Raw genomic sequence first — 24,573 nt, 5'->3', positions numbered from 1 at the left:
ATATATATATACATACATACATACATACATATATATATATATATATATATATATATATATATATATATATATATATATCAATAAAAGCAAGTAAATAAACAGTACTCCTTAAAATTTTCTTCGAACCTGCCTAGTCATGTCTTGCATTACTAAGAGTGTGTACGAGTGTCCCCATACTAAGAGTGCATACAAGTGTCCCCACACCGGTCTCATCATTACACGCAATAAAAAGATGCCATGCCTCAGATAAACCGTCCTCTGAATTCACACTATTTAGAGTGGAAACAAAAAGAGCCAACAGTCAAACCAAGGTTTCATGGGGAGTGGGAAAAACGATTTACTGTCCTCTGCATTCACGATTTTATGTAGGGTGGAGAAAAAAAGTCACCAATCTAATCACTAACAATGCAGCTGAGAGCAGGAATGCAAGTGATATGTCGCCAAATTCTGAAGCATATAACATAAAACATAAGCAGAGTACTAAAAACTGTCTAGCCAATACTCTGATGAAGTCCAACAAGACATGCAGCTAGCTTTGCTTCCATTAAGTTCCGGTCTTCCGCTTTTCAACACGAGCAACAAAACCAGCCTTGATTGGTGCTACAGACCGAGAGCATCCACACTGCAGAAGAACAGTAAATCATCAATTTTTGGGGGTCAGTTTTCTTCAGTGTGTCATAAACAATCATACAAAGGTACATTTCGGGCACCTGTTCACATCTTAAGAAAAACAATCGGTTCTCCTTTGTGAGGACGGTGTCCGGACTTTTGCAGCCATTGCACATGACATATTCAGCTGCAAAAAAAACCATGTCAAATGTGAGGAAAGAGTGCATCAAACTCCCAATGCTCCATAATACGCACAGAAAAGATAAAACCAGGTGGAAAGGGAGTACTTACTGACATATCTTCTCAGAATACCCTCAAAGTATTTTGGTGCAAACCTTCCTTTTACAACCAGACGCTGCTGACCATCGAGATTGCCATTCGTACCCAGTTCAGCAAGCAGGTAAGTCATCACATGTTCTGGCTGACGATGCATTCTGCCAAATGCACACATAATGAGCATGACAAAATACATGCAATATACAAAACATATCAAGATTAAAAGGTCCAACTGCGGTTGAAATACTTACGTTTTGCACAGATCCATGAAGTTAACAAATACGGTCTTCTTGGTACCCTCACGAAGAACTTGAGGAGGTCTCATTACAGTTCTCCTCCTTTCTCCTGCAAGTTCTGGGTTGCTTTCACGGAGAATGTTGAACACCCTTCCAAGCAGCTGCATGCAGTGATCATGCTCAATATTACACCATAACATCCAGTAAACCAACATCACTTCCAAGTATGTAATCATTACAGATCATCAAACCAAGAGATTGACCCTACGCACCCCTTCTACAAAAGCTTTTTGCAGCATTCTTATTCAGTATCATAAGATTACAACCAGATAGACTCCCTGCAATTCCTCGTAGATGGTCTCGCAATATTTACTCTCAACAACCATGACATTGGCATATATAAGGAGAGGTAAATTATTTCGTTCAAAGCATGTCTGTGGAGTAATTACTTACCTCATCATAATGATAATCACGATTCACGAGTTGTCATAACATCCAGTAAACCAACATCACTTCCAAGTATGTAATCATTATAGATCATCAAACCAAGAGATTGACCCTACACACCCCTTCTACAAAAGCTTTTTGCAACATTCTTATTTAGTATCATAAGATTACAACCAGATAGACTCCCTGCAATTCCTCGTAGATGGTCTCGCGATATTTACTCTCAACAACCATGGCATTACCATATATAAGTAGAGGCAAATTATTTCATTCAAAGGATGTCTGTGGAGTAATTACTTACCTCATCATAATGATAATCACGAGTTGTCCCTTCCCAAGGAAATTGACTTCTCAGAACAATGCCCTCACCCTCCTCCTCCTCAGCAGTCTGGAGACCTGCAAAGCAAAAAAACAGATACAAATGATGGTTAATACGACTATGCATTGGTTGCAACTGGCAGCAGATATAAAGCAAGTGAAGCAAACACAACAAAATGCAGTCCAAGGACCTATATGATGTTTAAAGCACGAAGTCTCACCACTGGACTCAGCAATCGAATCCCCATTTTCATCTTCTGGGATCTCATTTTCCACCTGAGACAACATGGCAAAAAGAATGTAAAGACCCACAAGATTGCTGACATACGAATCCAAATGATTTTTGTAAAAGCTGTGTCCTACCACACAATAACTTACCATCTTCTTCTTCTTCTTTTTCTTGCCCGCAAAAGCAGAGTCCATGCCATCTCCCACTGTGAGCAAGAATTAAAAATGAACTATGTGCGAAACCTAATGATTCAACAGCAGTTGAAGCCAATGCTACCATGAAAACTTCTACAGACATGATCAGATACTTCAATATGCATACATGAAAGAGTATCCACTTTCTCTGTGACTTTCTCCATGTTCTCGCCTTCTTCAGGGTCTTGGATAACATTCTTCTTCTTCTTCTTCTTCTTGGAAGGGTCAAAAGGGGCGAGCTGATGATGACACAGTGAAGGTAGCCATCGTGTGAGCCAACAATTACACAAACACACAGAGTGAAGAGCCACAGCATGCATATACATACCTCTCCCACTTCCTCTTTCACTTCCTGCAGAACTTCGTCTTGATATTCTGCCATGATTGCTTTAAAATAGTGAAGAAGACTGCTTGCTGGATCTCAACTTGTGCTCCTGATAAAGCTGAAAAGTCCAGCTAGTCAGACCGATGTTCTCAATAAACCCTAAAATGTCCTGAGAAAACCCTAGAAATTAGTCTGTTCAAAGAAAGAGGCCGTTTTGAGACCCTAGAATCGAAGGCCGTCCTGAGAGACACAAGCCATTCTGGGAAGCCCTGTAGAGCAGTGGACCCAACCCTAGAACCGCAGGCCAGTCTGAGAAACCCTAGAATGGCAAGAATCGAAGGCCGTTCTGAGAGACCCTAGAATGGAACGCCGTTCTGACAGACCCTAGAATCGAAAGCCGTTCTGAGAATTCCTACACTGACCGGATCTGAGACATCCTAAAATCGCAGGCCGTTTGGAAAAGCATTCAGATCACTGAGAAACCCCAGATTCCATGGTCGTCCTGGAAAAACCCTAGAACTTGACATAAACCCTAGGGTCACAGTTTGCCCTAAAAACCGTAGAATTGCACAGAGGAAACGACGTAAAACCCCCGACTCGACAATCTGAGAGGTGAGAGATTAGAAGCTTACCTCCTCCTGTGGGTATTGCTTGCTTCTTGCAGTCTGAAGTGCTATGGTTCTAAGCGTATAAAAGGTTGTATAAAGATTGAATGGTTACTTGAGTGCGAAAAAATTAAAAAAAACTCGAACCACATTACGCCACGTGGTCTCATAAATTTTTCTTAAGCTTCACAATTTTACAAAATTGGGGTTGATAAAAATAAACGTTCTTTAGCACGTAATAATATGGCACCAAAATGTTTTTTTTTCATTTCCAATTAAATATAATGTGGCTAGTACAGTGGTTTAATTGCTTCAATCCATTGATTTTTTACCCCAAAAAAACAATTGCATAACCTTCGCGCAGCCTACAAAATTAGTAAAATAGCCTTGATAAAATGCTAAATATTAATAGTGTGGCAATAAACCAGTGCTAGGTGGTTGTATAAACTATCACTGTATTATGTGTGAGCTTAGGGTTTCGTGTGGGAAGAGCCTCTTAGAAGGATATTATATAAGTAGTGATGTGTGGCAAAGTGACACCTATTAGGGATAATCCACTTAATCCCCTTGTGAATCCTCTGCTAATGTGTTGATTATCTTGCTGGTCACAACGTCTCTCTCGCTCTCCCCATCTCCTTGCCCACTCTCATCAGGGTTCAACAGTTGGTATCATAGCAAGGTTCTCCAGCTACTACTTGCACCACCCACATAGGCCCCACCTAGTCCTAGTCGCTGCCATCCACAATCGCTTAGAGCCGCTACCTGAGCGCCTCTGCCCGATCATGCCACCTAGCCAGGCGACAGTGATAGTGTGCAATAGCAGAGACCGTTGTCACCGGCCTTTGGGATGGCGGCTCAACTCCTCCATCCCACCTAGTCGACGCTCTAGTGGAACAAGGGCCACCTCCGTTCTATGCCTCAGCTCCTGTTTCAGGCGACACTACCACTAGCTCCGCCCACCCTCACAGCTCTGAGACCGCCGCCGGCTTCCAACCATCTAGTGGGTGTCCAGTACATTGGTCATCCAGGGGCTTCATTGTGCCTTCTTGAACTTCTGTCACCTATACTCTGTTAAGGTATTCATTGTTGAAGAGCTTCAATAAGAGGCAAATCAATACACACCAGTATCTTGTTCAAATGTACATATATTATGGGGTTTTATTTTCCTTTCATCATTTTTGGCAAATTCAAAGCCTATGTGCTACATTTTTTGTGATTCTTGTTCAAAGGGGAAAATCAGTAATGGAAGCATTCATGGGCACTCTTGTACCTATGTAAACTCTAGGCACTCCCATTCGGAGCTTTTTTTTCTGCTCAGTCAAGTATACATCCTATTCATGATATACTTCACCAACAATTACATCCTAAATTTTAACAAATCCTGGTGCCTTGTGTATACATTCTAGTCATCATTCAGTATTTTCTTACAAGGGTTGTCTTCCAAGGGGGGCTTTCCTATTTTGAGTGCACATAGTTTACTTTGAGAAATCCAGCATTGTGAGAAGAGATGGCACTAAGAGGATCTAATATTTTTGGGTATATGCCCACTAAGGATAGACTTGACAGCTCTAATTATTCATTGTGGAGCTTTAACAAATCCTGGTGCCTTGTGTATACATTCTAGTCATCATTCAGTATTTTCTTACAAGGGTTGTCTTCCAAGGGGGGCTTTCCTATTTTGAGTGCACATAGTTTACTTTGAGAAATCCAGCATTGTGAGAAGAGATGGCACTAAGAGGATCTAATATTTTTGGGTATATGCCCACTAAGGATAGACTTGACAGCTCTAATTATTCATTGTGGAGCTTTATGATGAAAAGCTTGATAGCTATGGGATTATGGGAGATTGTAACTCAAGATGAACCCCCTTCTTCCTTGGCAGCAATATCCACGCAGGTGGGACCAGAACAATTGCTCACGTGGTTGCTGGAATTCCATTGGGTCCCCCTCCTCCTACTAAAGAACAACATAGGTGGGATTCTCTTGAGGATCTGGCTTTGTCCATGATCGCTCTCTCAATCAAGCAATCCATTATATCTCACATTAAATCTTGCAGTTGTTAATCCCATTTTAGATTAACAAAGATGCTCCTTCAATTGAGGATATTAATAAGTGTTATGTAAAAGCACTATAAAAGTTGTATATTTTGAGATATTGGCCACCCAAGGCCTTAGTTAGTAAGTTTTGGGCGCCCAAGTGTGAATAAGGGCCAGATGTATAAAAGGCAAATTCTCATAATGAAAGAACACAATCCCCCTTTATGCTATGAGAGCTCTTTGCTTTGTCTTATGAGAGAGAGAGAGAGAGAGAGAGAGAGAGAGAGAGAGAGTGCTCTAGTGCATGTTCCTCTTCTATACATGTGTGTGGAAGAGTGAGAGTTAGATTGTCTTGCCTTGTGATGTGAGTGACTCTGCGAGTGACTCCACAGTGACAACGTGGAGGTGGAGATCAGAGGAGTGGAGCATCCAAAAGCAAGCTTGGGGAACCTCAAGGGACGTGAGCTCGAAGCATTGATAAGTACCCAACGATTGGTGTAGTCTATTGCTTTCTCGATTGTGGTTGTGTGAGTTCCCTCTTGGGAGGTGCGGTAGCCCATAACATTTTTAGCACCGCTACCGAGGAAACACCATTGTTTCTTCCATCCTCTTAGAGCTTTAGCTCCCACTATGCAACATTCACTACTACTGACTTTGCATTTGGAAGGTGCATTGTGAAGAAATTGTGTAGATAAGGTTGGTAGAGAAGGAATTGTAGTATTTCTGGAAAATCGTGTGTTGGACGTGTGGGTGAGTACTTGGTAGTACCTAGAGGAAAGCTACACTTCGTTTACCTTCAATTTTGTTGTTTTTCGTGTCACCAATTCCTACAGTGTGAGCTAGCAATTGGTAACATGCATTGTATTGTTTTTTTAAAATCATGAAAACTACAAAAACAAGGAGCCACTGGTTGTGCTCATGACTTGTATTGCATTCCTAATCCTTGGCAGCACAACCTTTTTGGATCATTTGGATAAGGAAAGCACTCTTTAAATCATCATTTTGTCGACGCGGTTGTAACACGTGAAAGTGCAAGAAATGGTTCATGACATGAACCATAACCTGCTACTTCACGGCGTTGTTATGGCTCACCCTAACCCCCCTTGAAACATATCCAACAAGAGATTACCTGGCGAATCGCAACTGTCGTGAGGATCTTTCCAATGGCCAAGCTCTTAAACCTTGAGGTCTCCAAGCTCTACAACTCCTTGAGAAGCAATTCCACCACGTCTCCTGCAGCGAGCGTTGTCACGCCGCCGCATTGCACTACATGTACTTGTCCCTCCTCTCACCTCACATCACTCACACATACTCACTAGCATGCATTAGAGAGAGATTAGCAAGAGGATTAGCAAGAGCAAGACTCTTGCACAATAGGAGCGTATCCTTGTATTATGAGAGATATTCACTTATATACATGGCCATAAGTGTTCACACTCACTTAAACTATGGCTGGTCTGGCACTTTAGGCTTATAAGAGGCCTAATGCTATTACAATGACTACTCTCATAGTATATCCATGAAGTACATCACTTAAGATTTTATCCTAACTTACTACCACACGCTCTTGAAGCGAGAATTGCCATAAGTATTCCGTCATACCATTACGGGTGCTCATCCAATTTGTAGCTTTGCACACCATTGCTTCATATCTTGAATGTATAACCTTTTTGTGTATCTACCCTGACTCCTTGATGTAAGATAATGGCGGTAGGTCTTGTTAACCTTAGGAATGGGTTAACAGTCCCCCTTCCTGATGATGATCACGTCCTCGTGATCGCGTTGAAGACCTTTGTGTGGGGAGAACTGATAAGCTTTATTGATAACTTTTGATATTGAGTGATGTTCAATGGTTGTTATTCCTCCAGAAGGAATGAGAAGGGTTAGTTAGTAAATGAAAAGGTTAGAAGTTTATTGGGAATTCCTAACTGTAAGATTCCTCCCCAACCCCTCAAGATGTCCAGTTTCTTCCCCTGTAATCAATCCCCTTTTCAAGATAATAAAAGATCTTGTTTCTACCTGTTTTGACCTAGAGAGAGAAAATATTCTAGAGAGAGATAATTCAGATTTTAGATATCTTTGGATTGAAAAATATCCTTTCTTATTAAAATAAATTACCCCGAAACAGAAGTTTAAAAAGAAATTCCTAAGGTGCATCAGAAATAGATTATAATCTGCACAAAAGACCTTAGCCTAAGGGTCCAGATTTTCTGAAAAATTTTGGATTCAGGTTCTTATGGACCAATAAGATTAATCCAAATGTAGGGAGAAGATAAATTGAAGAATAAAAGAAAAACCCCCCCAAAAATGAGTAAATGCTCACATAAGATGAAGAGTGGACTAAGGACAAAAGAAAACATTAAAAAAACTGAATTTTGACACCTCAGAGTGGGGATCTCCCCTCATGAAGTAGGCACCTTTTTCTCATCATTGCCCTCCAATTTTAAATCAATTAAATGAGATATTTCATCTCTCCTATTTCAAAACTAGATCCAAAAAGTAAGCTGAACTGACCCAAAAATGGTCAAAAATTGACCAAACTGATATGGAAGATTCTAGAATCAGTTTGCTTGGTTTGAGAGTCACTTTTTTTCCTATAAATAGAAGCCTCCCCCTTTGTAAAAGCTTAATGGTGTTTATGCTCTGTTACTCTACTCTTGCCCTGAGCCATCTACATTGAATTTCTTGATAATTCAATTGTTTTTGGCTTAATCCTCTCCAAAGTGAATTGGTGGCCACTCTTGCTTCAAACAAGAGTAGAACCCTCAATCCCTCAAGCCAAAGGAAAGCTTACAAGCTCCATGTAAGCTAAATTTTCTAACTTGTTTGATTTTTAAATCTATGGTTTTCTTGATTTTCATGTTTTAATGATGATTGAATTAAATTCAAATGCTATGCCTTTGAGGAAAAGGCCACCCCCTTCTCTTCTTTACATTCCAGCCTTTCTTAATCCTAGAAAGATTTAACTACATATTAATTAAACTTTTCTTATTGTTTACTCTCTTGAATTTTAAAAATTGTGTAGATTAGAGTTCTATACCTCTAATTTGGGTTAATTTAAATCAATTAAAGAATGTTAAAAATGAGAAATGGTCAGCCATACAAAGGAGATTATGGTAAAATTTTCTAGAACTTTGTGGAAAAGAAAGTTTGTTTTTATGTTATTCCAAAAGAGTAATTCCCACCATTTTTGCATCTAAAAGAAATATTCTAATTACTCCATGTACATATTCACCTATGAATATACATGGATATCACTGACATTAATTATTAAAATTAATTTCTATGAATTTATTATAAAAGTATTACTTTCATTATTATTGATTTTTATGCATAAAAGATTAATTTTTTATTGTGATGCATAATGAAATTTTTTAATTATAAAAGTGTTATTTTCATTAAATTTAATTTCTATGCATAGAAAGATACATAATGGAAATTTTTTATTATAAAAGTGTTATTTTCATTAAATTTAATTTCCATGCATAGAAAGATGTATAATGAAAATGTTTTTTATTATAAAAGTGTTATTTTCATTAAATTTAATTTCCATGCATAGAAAGATGCATAATGGAAAATTTTTTATTATAAAAGTATTATTTTCATTAAATTTAATTTTCATGCATAGAAAGATGCATAATGAAAATTTTCTTATTATAAAAGTGTTATTTTTATTAAATTTAATTTCCATGCATAGAAAGATGCATAATGGAAATTTTTTTATTATAAAAGTGTTATTTTCATTAAATTTAATTTCCATGCATAGAAAGATGCATAATGGAAATGTTTTTTATTATAAAAGTGTTATTTTCATTAAATTTAATTTCCATGCATAGAAAGATGCATAATGAAAATGTTTTTTATTATAAAAGTGTTATTTTCATTAAATTTAATTTCCATGCATAGAAAGATGCATAATGGAAATTTTTTTATTATAAAAGTGTTATTTTCATTAAACTTAATTTCTATGCATAGAAAGATGTATAAAGGAAATTTTTATTATAAAAGCATTATTTTTGTAAAAATTGATTTTTATGCATAAATAGATGCATAAAGAAATTCTTTTTATTTTAAAAGTGTTATTCCTATTAAAATTGATTTTATGCATAAATAGATGCATAAAGAAATTCTTTTTATTTCAAAAGTGTTATTCTTATTAAAATTGATTTTATGCATAAATAGATGCATAAAAGGATTTTTTTAAAAGTGTTATTCCCATTGAAGTTGATTTTTATGCATAAATAGATGCATAAAGAATTTTTATATCAAAATTAAAATTCTCTTAAATTCTATGTTTAAATTCTATGAGAAATTGATAAATGAATAATTAAATACTCTAAGAGAGAAATTTCTATCGTTTAATACTCGCTCAAATTGTAAAAAGAAAATTCAAAAAATCTATCGAGATCGAAATATTCAGATAAATGATTAATTTATTCCTCATTAGAATTCGTAACTAATTTAGAAATCAGTTAAGTGAATATTCAAAGAAAGAAATTCAGTGAAATAGTAACTGAATTATCAAACCTTTTCGAGAAAGATACTTCAGGAAAAATTTTATTAGACTCGAACCTTGAATCAGACTATGACCAAGACCAAACTCTTTCTCAGTTTCGAGGAAAGAAGATGTGACCAATTTAGAATAATACTCTTAAAACTCCCGCCAAATCTGAAACTAAGTTTGCGACCCTTCGAATTGATTCGTGGATCAAGGTACCAGAATTCGAGGAATTCTGGTATGAAATTCAGAATTCTGTTCAAGAAGTTTTGTGGATACTGATTCAAGATATACTCATTGTATTCAAAAGAAAATCAAATTGAAAACTTGCATAGAAACCCTGTTTTCTTAAAGGACTATCTTACACCAGAATGCTAGAGGGAGCATTTGGTATATGTTTTTCTAAGGGAAGTTTGGCTGCAAAAACAACATCTGGCGGGGAGTGTTCAAAGGATAACTCATGCGGCAAAGCCTGCCCAGGTCTTGACCAGCCTCGGTACGGTTAAAATGGTGCGCTTCCAGTACGATGGACGAGGGCCGACGAAGCGGTCCTTGAGTGAAGTGCCAGGACACCTAAGGAGGATCCTGGAGGGTTCTGACCAGGCGATGCATGGGCTCGCGATACCTAGGACACCCATGCGTATGTCGTGGAAGATATGTATGATGGACAAAATGATTGTTGTAATCTATTACTGGATCTCGTTTGCTGACCAACTGGTCTCAACGGAGAGTCCAGAGTGATACTGTGTTTTTTTTTAGAAACAAGGGACTGGATGGAAATTTTGAGTTATGACATCTATAACCAATAACTGTTTGTCAATGGATTGTTTTATAAGTTAAAGTTTTAAAGAGGAGTGTGTGCGTATCTATATTCGAAAGCAAAAGTTAAGAAAGGCATTCAATTATGGGTGGGTGAGTAATTGTCTGGTTCTACCAATTCCAGTGGTTGGGTGGTGGCTAACCCATGGGCCGGATGGGGTTAGGCTGGAATCAGTGGAGTATTAGTAATGAAATTGAAATAATAGGAATACGCTTAGAATTCGAGTAGTTAAATACATTAGGGCCAAAAACGGCTAGAAAAGGGCTGTTTGTTAATCTAAGGATTAAGAAATTGTCCAATTGTGAATTGACACGGATACAAAAGTATGGCATTCTTGTCTCCTCCAAATGTCTTCTTAATGGTTTTATTTTAGTGGTGAACGGCTAAAACGGCTAAATTTAGACGTTTACGATGGCTAACATTAAAGTTTGGGTCCAAAATAGTGACATCTTGTTCCATTTTTTATTTCAAAAAATCAAGCATGAAGATACGAAATCCTCTTTTCAGGCCTTGAAAACAACGCTATTAATGACAAAACACCAAATTTTTTCAAACGTCTACTTTCCACCTTCCCTTCATTTTGGCATATGGTTTATTCTCCTTTCTTTGCACTTTCAAAAGATTCACTATTCAAAAGATTCACTATTCAAAAGATTCACTATTTTTCTCTTATCTGTGAGCTTCTATGGCGTCCTCACGTCGTCCTTCTCATAATATAACTTCTTGTGATTTTCATAACACGAGAGAAGATGGTGTTTGGAAACCCATGTCTTTTCGTGTGAATGATTGGGTAACAATGCTTCCCTCTTGCAAAGGTGCCCACAGGGTGAAAAGAACCAAGCGAAATGAAGTGAAATCCCATTGGAAAGGTCGTGTTCTTGCATTCAAAGTGACCGACAATGGCTGGCTTGCAAAAGTTCAACATGTCTACATGGCCAAAGACATGGTGTTGAACTTGGATGAACATCCAATTCTCCATTCTTACTGTAATTCAACAAAACTTTATCTATTTGATACAACACAATATTTCTCTTTCTGATATATTTGTTGTTTGTTTCATTTCAGTTATCTTTCCGTCAACAGCTGTGGAGTGGCAGCCTGTTGTTTAAGAGCTTAAGTGGCACATTCAAAGCAATTCACAAGGGGATTGCAGATGTCATGTACGCAGACAAACCACCTTCATTTTACAAATCAGTGGATTTATTTGTGTATTTTGCAGAATACAGGGTTCCATCAAGAGAAGGTGTTCATGGAGAATTATATGACATACCTATTCCCACATTAATGTCACTAGAATGGGAAGTTCCTGATCCAAATACCATAACAAGCTTCAAATCCAAAATCAAAGATGATATTCTTAAAGCTATGTCTCCTGGAAGGATTTCAAGAAGGATAAAAATTCAATGGTTCTTGCCTATACATGTCTTTGTGGCATGTTTCAAAACAATGGAATTGGAGAGGACAAGAACGATGTGGCTTAATAGAAGACTATCTCTGACTGATCTGGACACTGTACTTGGAGAAGGATAGAGTACCAAGGAAACTTTTCATATGGGGGACAATATCAGTTGTAGAGTAAGCCCAAATTCTTTGTCTATCTCATACCAACTGTGTCGCCAATCCCTAGTTTTGGGCTATGACTATAGGAGATGGAAAAGCAAGCTTGGTAGTTGGGTCCCTTTGGATTCTGAAGAGAATTGTCCAGAGTTTGAATTTAACATCATAGTCCATCCATTCATAGATCCCAGGAAACTCATAGTAACATCAAACTGGCGACTACAACATGTTAGAGAGTCGCTTGAGTTTCTGGACGAAATATCACCTGAATATAGATTCAAAGTAGATGATATTGTTGTCAGTATAAGGATGGAGAGTGTAATCTCATGCATCACATGTCTCCCCCCAAAAAAAGTTGTATTTGAGCCACTTGCAAGGGCAAGTTTGTATAGTTGAAAAGGATTTCTCCAATAATGTAATCAATATATTCTGCTAGATTTCGTCTTGACTTCTTCACAAATTTGGTTAACAAATTGTTCGCGACACAGAACAAGGTTTAACAGTTGAATATCAAATTATTGATACTGAATTTAAGTACAGAATATTGTCCCAAAAAGGGTGTGTTCATATGGACAAAATGAACAAAACAAAATCTAATATGTGGAATCACTCTACAAAATCAACTTTCCTTTTGGCATGAGATGACCCTGCATCTTTAGAGAATCTTTCTCTCTTCTGTTTGCTTCGATCAAATTTTGCTGATTGAGGTTCAAGGTCTGGAGTTTTCAGCACTTGAGGTGTTGGAGAGGAAGACTTTAGAGTGAATTCCTCTAATGGTGGTAAGTTGGGCTCCTCTCTGAGACCTTCAGGTGTTGGCGAGGGAGATTTGGCAGTGGGGTCTGGTTTTGGAGAAGGTTCTTTGGAGGTTGGCCTTGGAGACTTGGCATTCTTCTTGGGGAACATGAACAAGAAATTTAATGGAGAGCCAACATTTGACCTCTTGCTACCTTTGCTGGATAAACGACGCTTCTGAATTTTAAATTTCACTGGTGAGTGAAAAGGAAGACCTTTAGTAGCACTCCTCTCTTTGACAGGGGTCTTCTCTTTGATAGGTGTCTTCTCTTGAGCTGGAGAAGAGCTCTTCTCTTTGGCAGGAGGACTAGGGATTTTCTCTTTGATAGGAGTCTTCCCTTGAGCTGGTGAAGAGCTCATCTCTTTGGCAGGAGGGCTAGGGGTCTTCTCTTTAGCAAGAGGGCTAGGGCTCTTCTCTTTAGCAGGAGGGGTAGGGATCTTCTCTGTAGCCTGAGGGATCTTTCCTTTAGAATGGCTCTTCTCTTTAGAATGGCTCTTTTTCCCCTTGGAAGATCTGCTCTTAGTAGGGCTCTTCTTTCTCTTCTTCTTCTCTTTGGCAGAGGTCTTTTCCTTTTTGAATGAGTCATCCTTGTCTTTGCTTTCCTTCTTCTCCCTTTTCCTTTTCTTTGAAGTTGTATCCTTGGCTCCTTTATTAGGTGGAAAGGGAGAATCAGGATCATATGGATTGATGGATCTGCTCAAAACCATGGACACTGCCTTCTCCCTTACCCAACTTACCCAAGAATCTGGATACTCATGCAACTAAGACAAAAGAAAATAAGAAAGTAAGAAAATAGGTCACTAAATGTAAACACTAAATCAATCAATGGTTTTCATTCATGAACTTACAGTAACAAGTGTTGTCATTCTAAATCTTGACTCAAGATATCTCCAAGCATTAGCAAGTACCATCCATCCACAAGATGTTGAGTCTTTCTGCAAGGGAACTTCCTGATTGAAGTACTTAAAATCTTCAAGTTTGTAGTCTACATAGGTAGAACCTAGAAAACTCAAGATAAGTTTGGCAGCACTGCAAGCATAAAATATTGAGGGTCAACCAAATAATTGAAAATATGCAAGAAATTGTTCTGGAACATAAACCATGGAAAAGATGATTCTTACATTTTACTTCTCCCATGAATGGATGCCAAAGAGTTCATAAAGATCACATCTCTATCCAATAGATTGAAGATAATAAGACTCCAATGGCCTCTGTGATAATATGAATACTGAAGTTAGTTATGAATATTGTCATGTCTATTATAGGCAAAAGATAATTGAGTATGAGTCTTACACTTCAACATAAGGGTATACAATGTAATTGTTGCAGGTAAGCATATCAAAGTTTTTGAGAAAACTTGCAAGATCCCCTTGCCTATTGAAAAGGCACTGTGTAACAAGGGGATCAAGAATGGTCACTTGCACAGCCATTGATTCATGAAGATCCCTCATAAGACATCTGGAGACACAAACAAAACATGTCAACAAAATATGGAGTCTGAGAAATTCATCAAGAAAACAAAAGCAAATCCACACAAACCTCAGATAGATGAAGAGGACTGTGTCAGATATCTCAATATTGTGATTCACAAGCATACTTGTGTCCTCAGGGGGGGCAATGTCACAATAAACCTCATCCTCTCCATGCATGGACACATCTACTATCATTTGACCTGTCACATTCTGATAAAGCTCTGAATTGGATGCATGGAGAATTTCAGCTTGCTGAGAAAGAATGGCATCCTCTGAAATCTTCTGCTGCTCTCTCTCTTTTTCAACTTCTTCTTTGATATCCTGAGCTTTTCTTGTATCATAAGAATGAGAAATATCTTCAATAACAACTGATTGCTTGGGTTGCCCTGCTGGAGGGATATTAAGAATTTCAAAAGCTCTCATATCTTGACTTGGAATGGGCTCCAAAGCTTTGTCAAACTTATATCTAAGTCTGGACACAAGCACAAAATCTTTGCTCATAAGAGTGATCCTATGAGCAAATGCAGCAGCAATGTAGCCATCATTCATAAAGTCGATTAAAAAATCTTCAGCAGCCTCTTGAAGACACATGAGGGCCTGGGTCTCCCATCGCACTTTCTGAAGATTTGTGTTTCTCATTTTGCCAACTAACCTTTCAGATATGTCCCTGATAACCCGAGTAAATGGCAGTCGAGGGATGAGAAGACTAGTAGATTTCTGTGCTGCTCTTATCTCTCTTAAGGACTTCACCTGATAATTCAATCTCTTTCTTGCTGTCGCCCTCGCACGAGGCTTTGGAAGAGGCTTTTCTTGTTTGGAAGGTCCTGGTTTGTCCTCAGCTTTTTCAGTCTCCAAAGGTGGGTAGACTTTCCTTGCAGTCTGTTTTGTCCTTGCCATTGAAGCTTAAAAAAAGAGACCAGATGAAGAGATTTGTATAATAGGACAAAAAAATAAGGTGGCCTTAACGAAGCGATAGAGCGAATCCAAAGATAATGGAAAGTGATAATCGCTTGATTCAGGAAATAAAAAAAGTAGAAGTCCCGAACGAAGCGATGAGGCAAATCCAAAAATCTCGGATTTGCGTAATCGCTTGATTCGGGCAATCAAGAAAAGGACGGAACGAAGCGATTAAAGGATTTCGAATGTCCTGGAAATGAACAATCGCTTGATATGGGAAAGAAATGAAAAAGTAGGTTTGGGGAAATAATTTAGCCTGTTCTCGCTTGATACAGTGTCGGAGAAAAATATGAATATTTTCAACAAAATTAACTTTTTATACCTCGGATATGTCGTACAAAGGACCGTTGGGTACACGTGTCATGTAATCATTATTGCCACGTGGCATAAACGGTCACTATTTATGGTGTTTTAATCACGCTACATATATTTTTCTAAACTCTCTTTCAATTTATTTCCCCAGTTTTATACCACTTATTTGCGTCAAATCAAGCTGTGCACCGTATTGTCTTCCTAGCCCTATTTTGCAAAACTCAATATTTATTTTGGGACCTTGGAATTGCCAAAGCCCGCACCAAGCGATAGAGGCATTCCAATTTTTTTGGACCTTTCATTTTCGCTTCGTTCGGGCTCATCAGAATTATTCAAGCATTTTTCTCAAATATCTCAATGAGTAAAAGTGTTGCGGGTCGACATGAACTTGTTGAAGAAAGCCCAAGTGAAAAACTCTTGAATGCTATTTTGCAAGATGGTCATGATATGAAGATATACGTTGATTCAGTGGAGATATTCAATCCAAGGTTTTCTCTTTCAGATGTTTTGTTGAAGCTTAAGGACATTCTTGAAGATGAGTACAAGCAATTTGAAATGTCAATTCAAGCTCATTGTTTTCGTATCGGAGACCATGATTTTTGTCACCTTACAGATTTTACACAGCTGTCTGTGGAGAAAGCCAAAGTTACAAAGAGGTTCAGTAGATTTTCAAATAGAACATCTTTCACATGCCCTTCATCCATTTCTTGTCCAATCCATAAAAAGCATTGCAACCTTGTCCCCAAGGATGTCTCCTTTCTTTTCTTCCTATTTTTGAAAGCAGAAATACAGGATAAAGAGCAACAACCAGAAATTGATGCAGAGAATGAGGAAGAAAACTTAAATGTCACCACAGTTTCAAAGTTAGAGAAAAGTGAGATTTTAGAAGAGGAAGAAATTGATGTTCAAGCTGAGGAGACAGAAAGTGCCAATCTTGATGTTGCAGAATTTAGGGCTTTCACTATTACTGAAGAGCCCTCAGAGGAAGCAAGCATATCTGAATCCTCTGTTACTCTTCCAAACCTTCCTTTCTTCTATATCAATGAGAAAGATTTTATTCCTCTGTCCTATCTTCAATGTCTCTTCAATATCAGAGAAGACTACTGTATTGCAGCAATTTCAGAAGCTTGTGAAGTGGCCAAAGACTTTATTGATACAGAAGTAGAGTCAAAGGAAGAGTTTTTGGCACTTGATTTGCAAACATCTGACCACTCATTTATCCCTGCTAATGATGCACTTGCCTTGTGCCTTAAAAAAGTGGAAGAGGGGAAACCTTCCTTGAGTGATGAGGATTTTGAGAACAGGCTTATTGAGTTAGGTATTGAGTCTTTTGGCAGAGATTTCAAGCTTCAGGCAGATTCTGATAAAGTGGAAAGGGTTGGCTCATGCAACTTGATGAAAGACAAAGTAGTAATTGAGGATGAGTTGCAGAAGGTAGCTTCCATTTAATCTTTTGTAAAATGTTATTGTGATTGTAATTTTTTTAAATTGAGGTTTTTGTCTTGCAGATTGAATTGCTTGATAAGGAAGAGTTAGAGGCAGCAGAGAAAGAAATCTAGGAAGAGGCAGCAGAGTGAAATCTACAGACACCAGGTCAAGAAGGCCTTCATCTGCTCTCATGCACTACTTGCCTACATTGGATAAGGCTGTGTTCTGTGCATTCCACATGAACTTCTCTGAAGATGCTGAGTTGCCAATATTTGCCTTGAAGGTGTTGTCAAGGTTCATGGGATATACTCCCCTTCAAATAAATGCTACCAAGGTTTTGCTTTTGGAGAGAGCTGCTGCTCTTAGAATCTTTGGATATGTTGCAGGTTTCAATGCCTCAAGAGCAGGATACTTTCTTTGCTACTCTAGCTATGCAGCTGCTGCTGAGGTGTCAGATATCAATCTTCTTGGAGGTTATAGAAGGAGAAAATTTTTGAGATACAGAGGTGACATGCCAAGTAGTCCCAAGAGAATCAAGAACTAATGTACACAATATTTTGTAAGGACCGATTATATTTCAGCAAATATTTTGTTAGAGGTACAAATGTGTTAGTAATCATTAGTCTCTTTCTTGAGGTGTTGGTGTAGTTTCAGATTGCTGGGTCTTTGATCTCATCCTTTGTAATTGCCTCCTGTAGAACCAATTGAATAATTCTTTAAGTGCATTGCTTCTTCTTTGTCCACCTCCTCCTCTTCGGGTACATCTAAAAAAGGAAGTTCTCGCTTGATAATGCGACTTTTCCATTCCTTGTGTATTCCATGTTGCAAGTGGTCCTTCTGTAGCAAAATATGGTCCATGCAAGTAAAGAATATGCTACAAAGACAATTTTTGTTAGTACATTTAAGAAATTACAAGTAATAAGTCTGGACACACCAATTTATAACTGTTTTGATAAGTCTGAACACTCACTAAGTAATAAGTTATGTCTTTTTCTCCCCAGGCATCTATGATAGCTTTGATCAAAAGCTTTATTGCTTTTTTGAAATCATCTGCATAAGTATTTGAACCAACTTGTTGTCTAAGGACTTTGAAAAAATTGTCGAGTTTTTTCCAAACTTCCATACGTTTGTTGGCTACATCTGGTCTACTTTTGACATTTGTGGTGATGACACATAGCTGTTTCCAACAGTTCCACATTGCGTTGACTTGTTTGGTGTCATGGTTGCTCAAAAATCTTCTCGCTTTTGCTCCTCCCATTGAAACATCTTGTAGAACATCACCTGTACCTCCAGAAAGAACAGGATCTTTTTTAAGATGCACTTCCCCACCATGAAAACCCATTTGAGAGAGCAAGGCTTCACACTTTTCTATGCACTCATCTGCAAGTTTAGTCGGCTTAATAGAATATGCATAGTCCAGATGAAGTCTGAGCAATTTGTCCAAGATTCTTATCTCTGCATGCAATGTACATATATGCACATTTTTCAAATGTATTGGTAGAATTGGATCCCATATTTTAATAGAAGTTGGATAATCGACAACATTCACATTATTTCTGGATGGTGGTTTTCCAATCTCATTTTCTGCAAGCCTTTCTCTTGTCCCTGTGCTTGCCATGCAATAAAGACATGGATATTTGGTATTTGCTCCTCCACATACACCAAACATACACTTCAACGCCTTGAGGTCGGCACTCAAATGCCATTCCACAATGAAATCACCTATGTCGTCAACATGAAGGTGTTCACCTGTATTTTGGCTCTGAATAACTGAAGGAATGTCTGTTTGTGAGAAGAGCCACTTTAATGTTTCATGACTCTCTACTGGTACCTGAGCTGATCCAATCCATAGCTCCATTTCTGATTGAGTTTTGTGGTGTGGAGAATCAAGCTTACCTTGACTATAGTCCAATGCTTTATTCATTAGGGATATAGATATTCTTTCTATTTTTTGACATTTTTGGATTTGAGCTTCATCTAATTTTAAAACAAATACAAGTTTTCCTTCACAATCTATTTCTCTTATGTTGTAATATCTCACCATAAAAGATTGGACTTTTCTAATGTTCATCCAAATATTATTATAAACGTTGTATTCAAAAGATGATTTTTTTTTTGTCTCTCATATGGCATTGTTCCCTCAATATGGAAATACTCTCCGAAATGTTTAGAAATTTCCTCATTTAACAGAGTTCTATATTTTCCAACATTGTGAGGTCTAGGCAACCCAAAAGCTTTGATTTTGTAATACTTAAGGACCCTGAACCAGGTTTTAGAGATGGCTCTGTATCCCTTTCTACTCACTCCCACTGTGTCACAAACTTCTTGCATTTGGGAAGGCTGGACTAATAAGTCCATATCTTTTAATAGATGTTGAAAGACCAGTTTTTTTTGAGTTTGATTTTCAGGAAGTTCTAAAAGTTTCAAGATATCCGACCTATTCATAAGCTCATTCAAAAATCTTACCCTTTCCTGAGCATTAGGCATGTCAAATCCTAGAAGGTTAGTAACATGATCTCTTACAAGTTTTAACCTTTTTTTTCTTTGTCCAGATCTCTCTGTTAAGTTAACTACATCCCGCATTCGTTTTACTCGTGCTCTTAATCCTATTGGAGTTTCTTTTAAGGTTTTCAATTGATCATTTTCTTGTTTCAAAGACACTATTTTGTTTTCAAGTTCTATAATTTTTGTTGCATTCAAAGATGAAGTATTTTGAAGATATGTAGTATATTCTGCATAATTAATATGTGATTGAGATAGTCTTGAACTATAACCAAGTAAGCCATCCTCCCCATCACCAACAAATCTAATCAAATCATGTGGTGTGTGAAAAGAAGGATACCTTCCTGTTTTGGGATCTGGTGGATATAGACTTCCATCTGTCCATAGGTCAATATGCGTCTTTCCTTTGTTGCGAAGATGTTGAGCTTCATTTGCACATGAAAGGGATCTTTGGTAGACACTCCGTGTAGTTGCATACTCTTGGTTGAGCTTGATATTCAAATGAAACTTACGATTAGATGTATCACTCATTACTAACAGAGCTAAAAATATAAGCAGAGCTATTAGAACATGAGAGACACAGAAGAATGAGAATGAGATGTAGCTTGTGAAATTTTTAGAGAAGCAGAGGTGTGAAATTTTTTTGGAGAATGGATAAGAGCGCGTTTGGAGGGAATGGTCATTTTGCCGCGTAGTCACTAAAAGAGGACAAATTTCGAGACGAGCCATTAAAGAGTAGCATGAAAACGATATATTTTTTTAGATTTTAAAATATGCACTTAGATACGTATTCAATCAGATAGATACGCTTTAAATATCCAAAACGGCTAAATTTGGAGCCGTTTTGACCGTCAACATTCTACTAATTAGCAAGTTAGCGAAATTCCTTACACAGCCCATTTTGAGATGTTTTTGGCCCTAATGAAAAACCTGAAGTCTTTCTCAAATGATTAGATCAACGGCTGTGACTGATTCTCTTGACCCTGTTAGAAAATTCGTTAAGAAAATAAAAAAGGTAGAATCGTTCCCGTTTTCCGGGCAAGGGAAATTTTTTTCGGTTTTTCGAAATGACCACCAGATTAGTCTCGTGTCCGGACATTCGTGGGCAAGGCCCCAAGTGGGAAACCTTGCCCTGCTAACAACTGGGAATCCGGTGCGCGGAGGGGGCAGAGGGGTCTCACACTAATGGGTGAGTGGGTGGGATTTTTTGCAATGATTGCATTTTTATATTTTAGTGAGCATGTTTTTTTTTTTGCTCACTTTGTTTTTAGCAATCATGTAATATGTGTTAGTTGGGAAACTAAGTGATGTTAATATCGGGGAAGAAAAGAAGGAAGGATCCGGAGAAACGTAATCATCAAAACGAGATTGTGTTTCTTAGTTCCTCATTTTGATTCATTGAAGCAACATTCATCATTTGAAGAAATTAGCCTTTAATGAAGTCCCTTTTGTGGTAGGATTCTTGTCAAATGTTGTTGAGCAGGACCTATTCCTGCATGCTTCTTCCCATGTGTTTTTTATGCTTTTATGTATATTTAAGTGCTCTTATGGAAGTAAATATACATGAAGTACGAGAATTGAGTCTCATAGACTTTTATTGAGCTGCTTCTTTTTGTTGAAGTAGCCACTCATTGGCGAAACTTGAAAGAATTGTGTCGACTTGCGAGGCTTAGAGAGATATTATTGTGTTGTGAAGATTCTATCTTCATTTGGAGAGGTTTGCAATTTGAAAGAAAGTTCCAGGCGATGGGTTGTACCATTGACCAGGCTTTCACCCACCATGGCTCCCCCATCCAGAGATGTACCTGGAAGTTATCGATGGTGAGGCTTTGGTGCAAATGTCATCTAGTGCATGAGTATGGATATGTACTCATGGAGTAGCTGCTACATTAACATAGCCAAAAGAATAGTAAGCTATAAGCTTAACAAAATATAATGGCTATTGAAGATCCTTGGGAGTTGCCATATGCGTTACTCCCTTGTTTTGTGTGTGTGTGTGTGTGTTTTTGCTACCACCCTAGCGCTTTTGCCGCACAGGTCGTAGCTGCGAACACCGTATGCGAGCCACGAATGGCTGCAAGCATACAACCAGGAAAGCAAGCTCAAACAGAATGCAACAGGTGTGTCACTCACCGCTCAACCGTCACCTTGAAGGATTCCCGTGTCGCAGTAAAGAAGGAGTCGCCGTCGCCGCCTCTACCGCCTCTCCGTCACCGCCGTGCTGCTACACAGTGCTCGATCGCTCTCTCTCTCTCTCTCTCTCTCTCTCTCTCTCTCTCTCACACACACACACACACACACACACACACACGCAGGAGAAGGAAACCAAGAGGATAAGGCAAGAGCACTCTTGTATTCACAACATATGAGAATGAGGGTTTTAGGGTTACAATTGACTCTTATAGGTGACTTGGCCGTTCACACATGGGCGCCCATACATGGCCGGCCGATCCTAACCCTTACCCTGCTGATATTCAAGGTGTGCCTCTCATCGGCGATCACCCAATCCCTTTATCCTTGACATATGGTGCCGACAAGCCCGGGCCATGACTCAGAATATTTAAATTTACATGATGTAAAACGTAGTACGTCTCCATGTCCGTCATAAGTTAACATGCCCCCTTTCCTGATGTAGATTCCGTCCTCGGAATCTATGGTATGGTAAGCTCGATAGGGTTGTTGTGGTGGACCGTCTGCAAAACAGGGAAGTAGAGTGAAAGTATGCTGGAATTCAAAAGATATAAAGTGTATAAATTCAAGCATGTTAGACCACAATGGATGTTTGCTATGAGAACTTAGTTTAAGGGTCACATGAATGAGCTAGTGTAGCAAATTAACAGGAGTTTAAAATTATTAAAAGTAAATCAAGAGTTATCAAGGTGTCAAAGGTTAATCAAGGTTTATAACTGGCCTAAGTCAAGGAAAATAACCAAGCTTAATAAATAAACAGATGACCACACTGTGTCTACTCTAAGAACAAGTTAATACCACGAGCTTAGGGACACAAGAAACATCAGAGTTACAGGAGCCTTTTGCCTTTATTTCTTTACGTACGTGATAATTTTTATACACAATGGCGACCTTCCTAAGGCAAAACTAACATCGATCCTGGTACCATGTTTAACACAAGGCATCATCCAGAAATCTATTAGCTTACTTTAGGCAAGGCTACCCCCTATCAACCAAGGCATTGGTGTGGAGTAGAATACTCCTCGCCTACCAAGTATCAATAAGGCGATAGGCCAACATTAAAGCACATCATAGACTTGTATTGCCATTTATTTTAGGCTCTTTTTAAAAAAAAATAATTTCTTTTGATCTTCGCTCCTGAACTATAATTTATCTTGCATCCTTTCGACAAAAGGGGTAAAAGCTATGTCCTAGAGGTCAACACACACATGGCCAGGTGTCAAACATTAAGATGGTTTGACCCTAGACCTAAGACAATCGTATTCCAGGGTTAACTAAAGACGTCATGCATTCTCAGGAATATACCCAATAAGGTTAAGCTCATTAATGATTTACACTAGCACGTCAAGCAACTTCAAAAACTAAGTAGTACATTGACAATTTCCATGTGGTCATGCATTATAGTTCATGCAATTAATTGAACAAAAAAAACGAAAGAGAGTGGGTATGGAAGAATTACACCTGTATTTTGGAGATCTCCTTGATTCGATGAGAGAAATGACCGCAATTTGATGAGATATTTATGTATGAGCGTTGCGGCTATCTCAGGACTTGAAAGCGAACCCACCTCAAACTATTCAACCTGTACAATCAACTAACAAGCACTATACCTCGAGAGGCATATCAGTGTGAAAAATTAAAGACTCATTTAAGGAATCCAAACTAGAAAAAACTTGAAAACACTAACCTACCTACTAGTCACCACACTACTACTGAGGATACGGTAAGAGGATGTTGTAGAGTCCTGGCTCTAGCCCTAAGGCTAAGCCTCTATCCGCATCATCCAAATAAATAAAGTCAACCTCAGTAGTGCCATGAGTTTCATCCGTCCATTCATCATTGTCAGATATTTCCTTTTCATTTTCCCATCCACATAAACTCATCAAGAATGTAACCATGCGAGGATAGTCATCTTGTGGAAAAGGAAAGCATTGGGCTATCGGGGATATTTCCTCTACGGAGTAGGGGTCAATCATGGTCAATAGGCGAATTAGCCATTCTAATTCCTCAACATTTTCCTCTCTGGCTAGTACTTCTATATGATCCCATTCAGTTTCAATTACAGGATAGTACATGTGAAATATCTGAGAAAGGTACAGATGATCTCTCACCAAAGGTGGGAGTGGATGAAGTGTATGATGATCGTGCATCTGCCATATCTGCAAACACATATATAGCATCAGTAGGTTTGTGACAGGTCAATCTAGTTCTTGATTGTATACGGATATTTATCCGCTTTTTGTGCTCTTGCTCTTTTTACTATTTTTTGTTTTTCTTTTCTTTTTTTCTTTTTTTTTTAAAAAATGTAGGAAGCTATATATATACATCCCCTTGAATTTGGCAATTACATGGTCAGGGGAGAAGGTTAAGGAGGAAGCATTAGAATGTCAAGCGTGAGTACATGCTCCCCCTTTCCTTGGGTAGATCATATTATTTGCAATGATGTTGCAGCCTCTTGGAACCAATTTGTCCAGCGGGTCATAGGTTGTGATGTGGGCAGATAGCTTTTTATGACCCTTGTGGCCAATTGTAGAGATGGTAGTGTACGCTCCCATTGACGAATGGAGGAAATGGTTTCCGACGATACTATTACAAGGGGAGACGTAGACTCATCGATTTTTTGTTGGGTGTTGACAAGAGTAGGTGTAGAGCATGTAGAAACTTCTATATGAGTGTGTGCCTGGCATGAGGAGCTAGAAGCTTCATGTGGCTCCCCCCTTCCTGAGCTAGGTGGTAATGATCTATATCATTTGGGAATCCAAACTAACT

The 24,573-nt window shown here is 38.3% G+C and overlaps 1 protein-coding gene across 1 annotated transcript; it reads right to left on the bottom strand.

Moving 5' to 3' along the window:
* Positions 1-241: 241 nt before the first annotated feature.
* Positions 242-3,371, bottom strand: LOC147606950 (eukaryotic translation initiation factor 2 subunit beta-like). The gene is made up of 10 exons (XM_086791518.1): positions 3,267-3,371; positions 2,638-2,752; positions 2,437-2,548; positions 2,265-2,320; positions 2,108-2,162; positions 1,870-1,964; positions 1,137-1,282; positions 901-1,043; positions 711-796; positions 242-622 (listed from the first exon to the last, which is right to left on the bottom strand). The coding sequence occupies exons 2-10, from the start codon at positions 2,689-2,691 to the stop codon at positions 545-547; spliced, it is 825 nt and encodes a 274-aa protein (XP_086647644.1). The 5' UTR covers positions 2,692-2,752; positions 3,267-3,371; the 3' UTR covers positions 242-544.
* Between the last annotated feature and the right edge of the window lie 21,202 nt (positions 3,372-24,573).

Source organism: Cibotium barometz, chromosome 56 (assembly GCF_041138505.1).
Source record: "Cibotium barometz isolate CiBa-2024 chromosome 56, ASM4113850v1, whole genome shotgun sequence".
NCBI lineage: Eukaryota > Viridiplantae > Streptophyta > Polypodiopsida > Cyatheales > Cibotiaceae > Cibotium > Cibotium barometz.
Note: the sequence above shows the minus strand (reverse complement) of the source record. Positions and strands in the feature narration are given on the sequence as shown.

Excerpts from the sequence above, each read along its gene's own strand:
- LOC147606950 (XM_086791518.1), bottom strand. The coding sequence starts at position 2,691 with ATGGCAGAATATCAAGACGAAGTTCTGCAGGAAGTGAAAGAGGAAGTG. Across the intron at positions 2,163-2,264 it reads AAAAGAAGAAGAAGAAGATG|GTGGAAAATGAGATCCCAGA; the intron begins GTAAGTTATTGT and ends ATGTTGTCTCAG. Across the intron at positions 1,965-2,107 it reads TTCGATTGCTGAGTCCAGTG|GTCTCCAGACTGCTGAGGAG; the intron begins GTGAGACTTCGT and ends TTTGCTTTGCAG.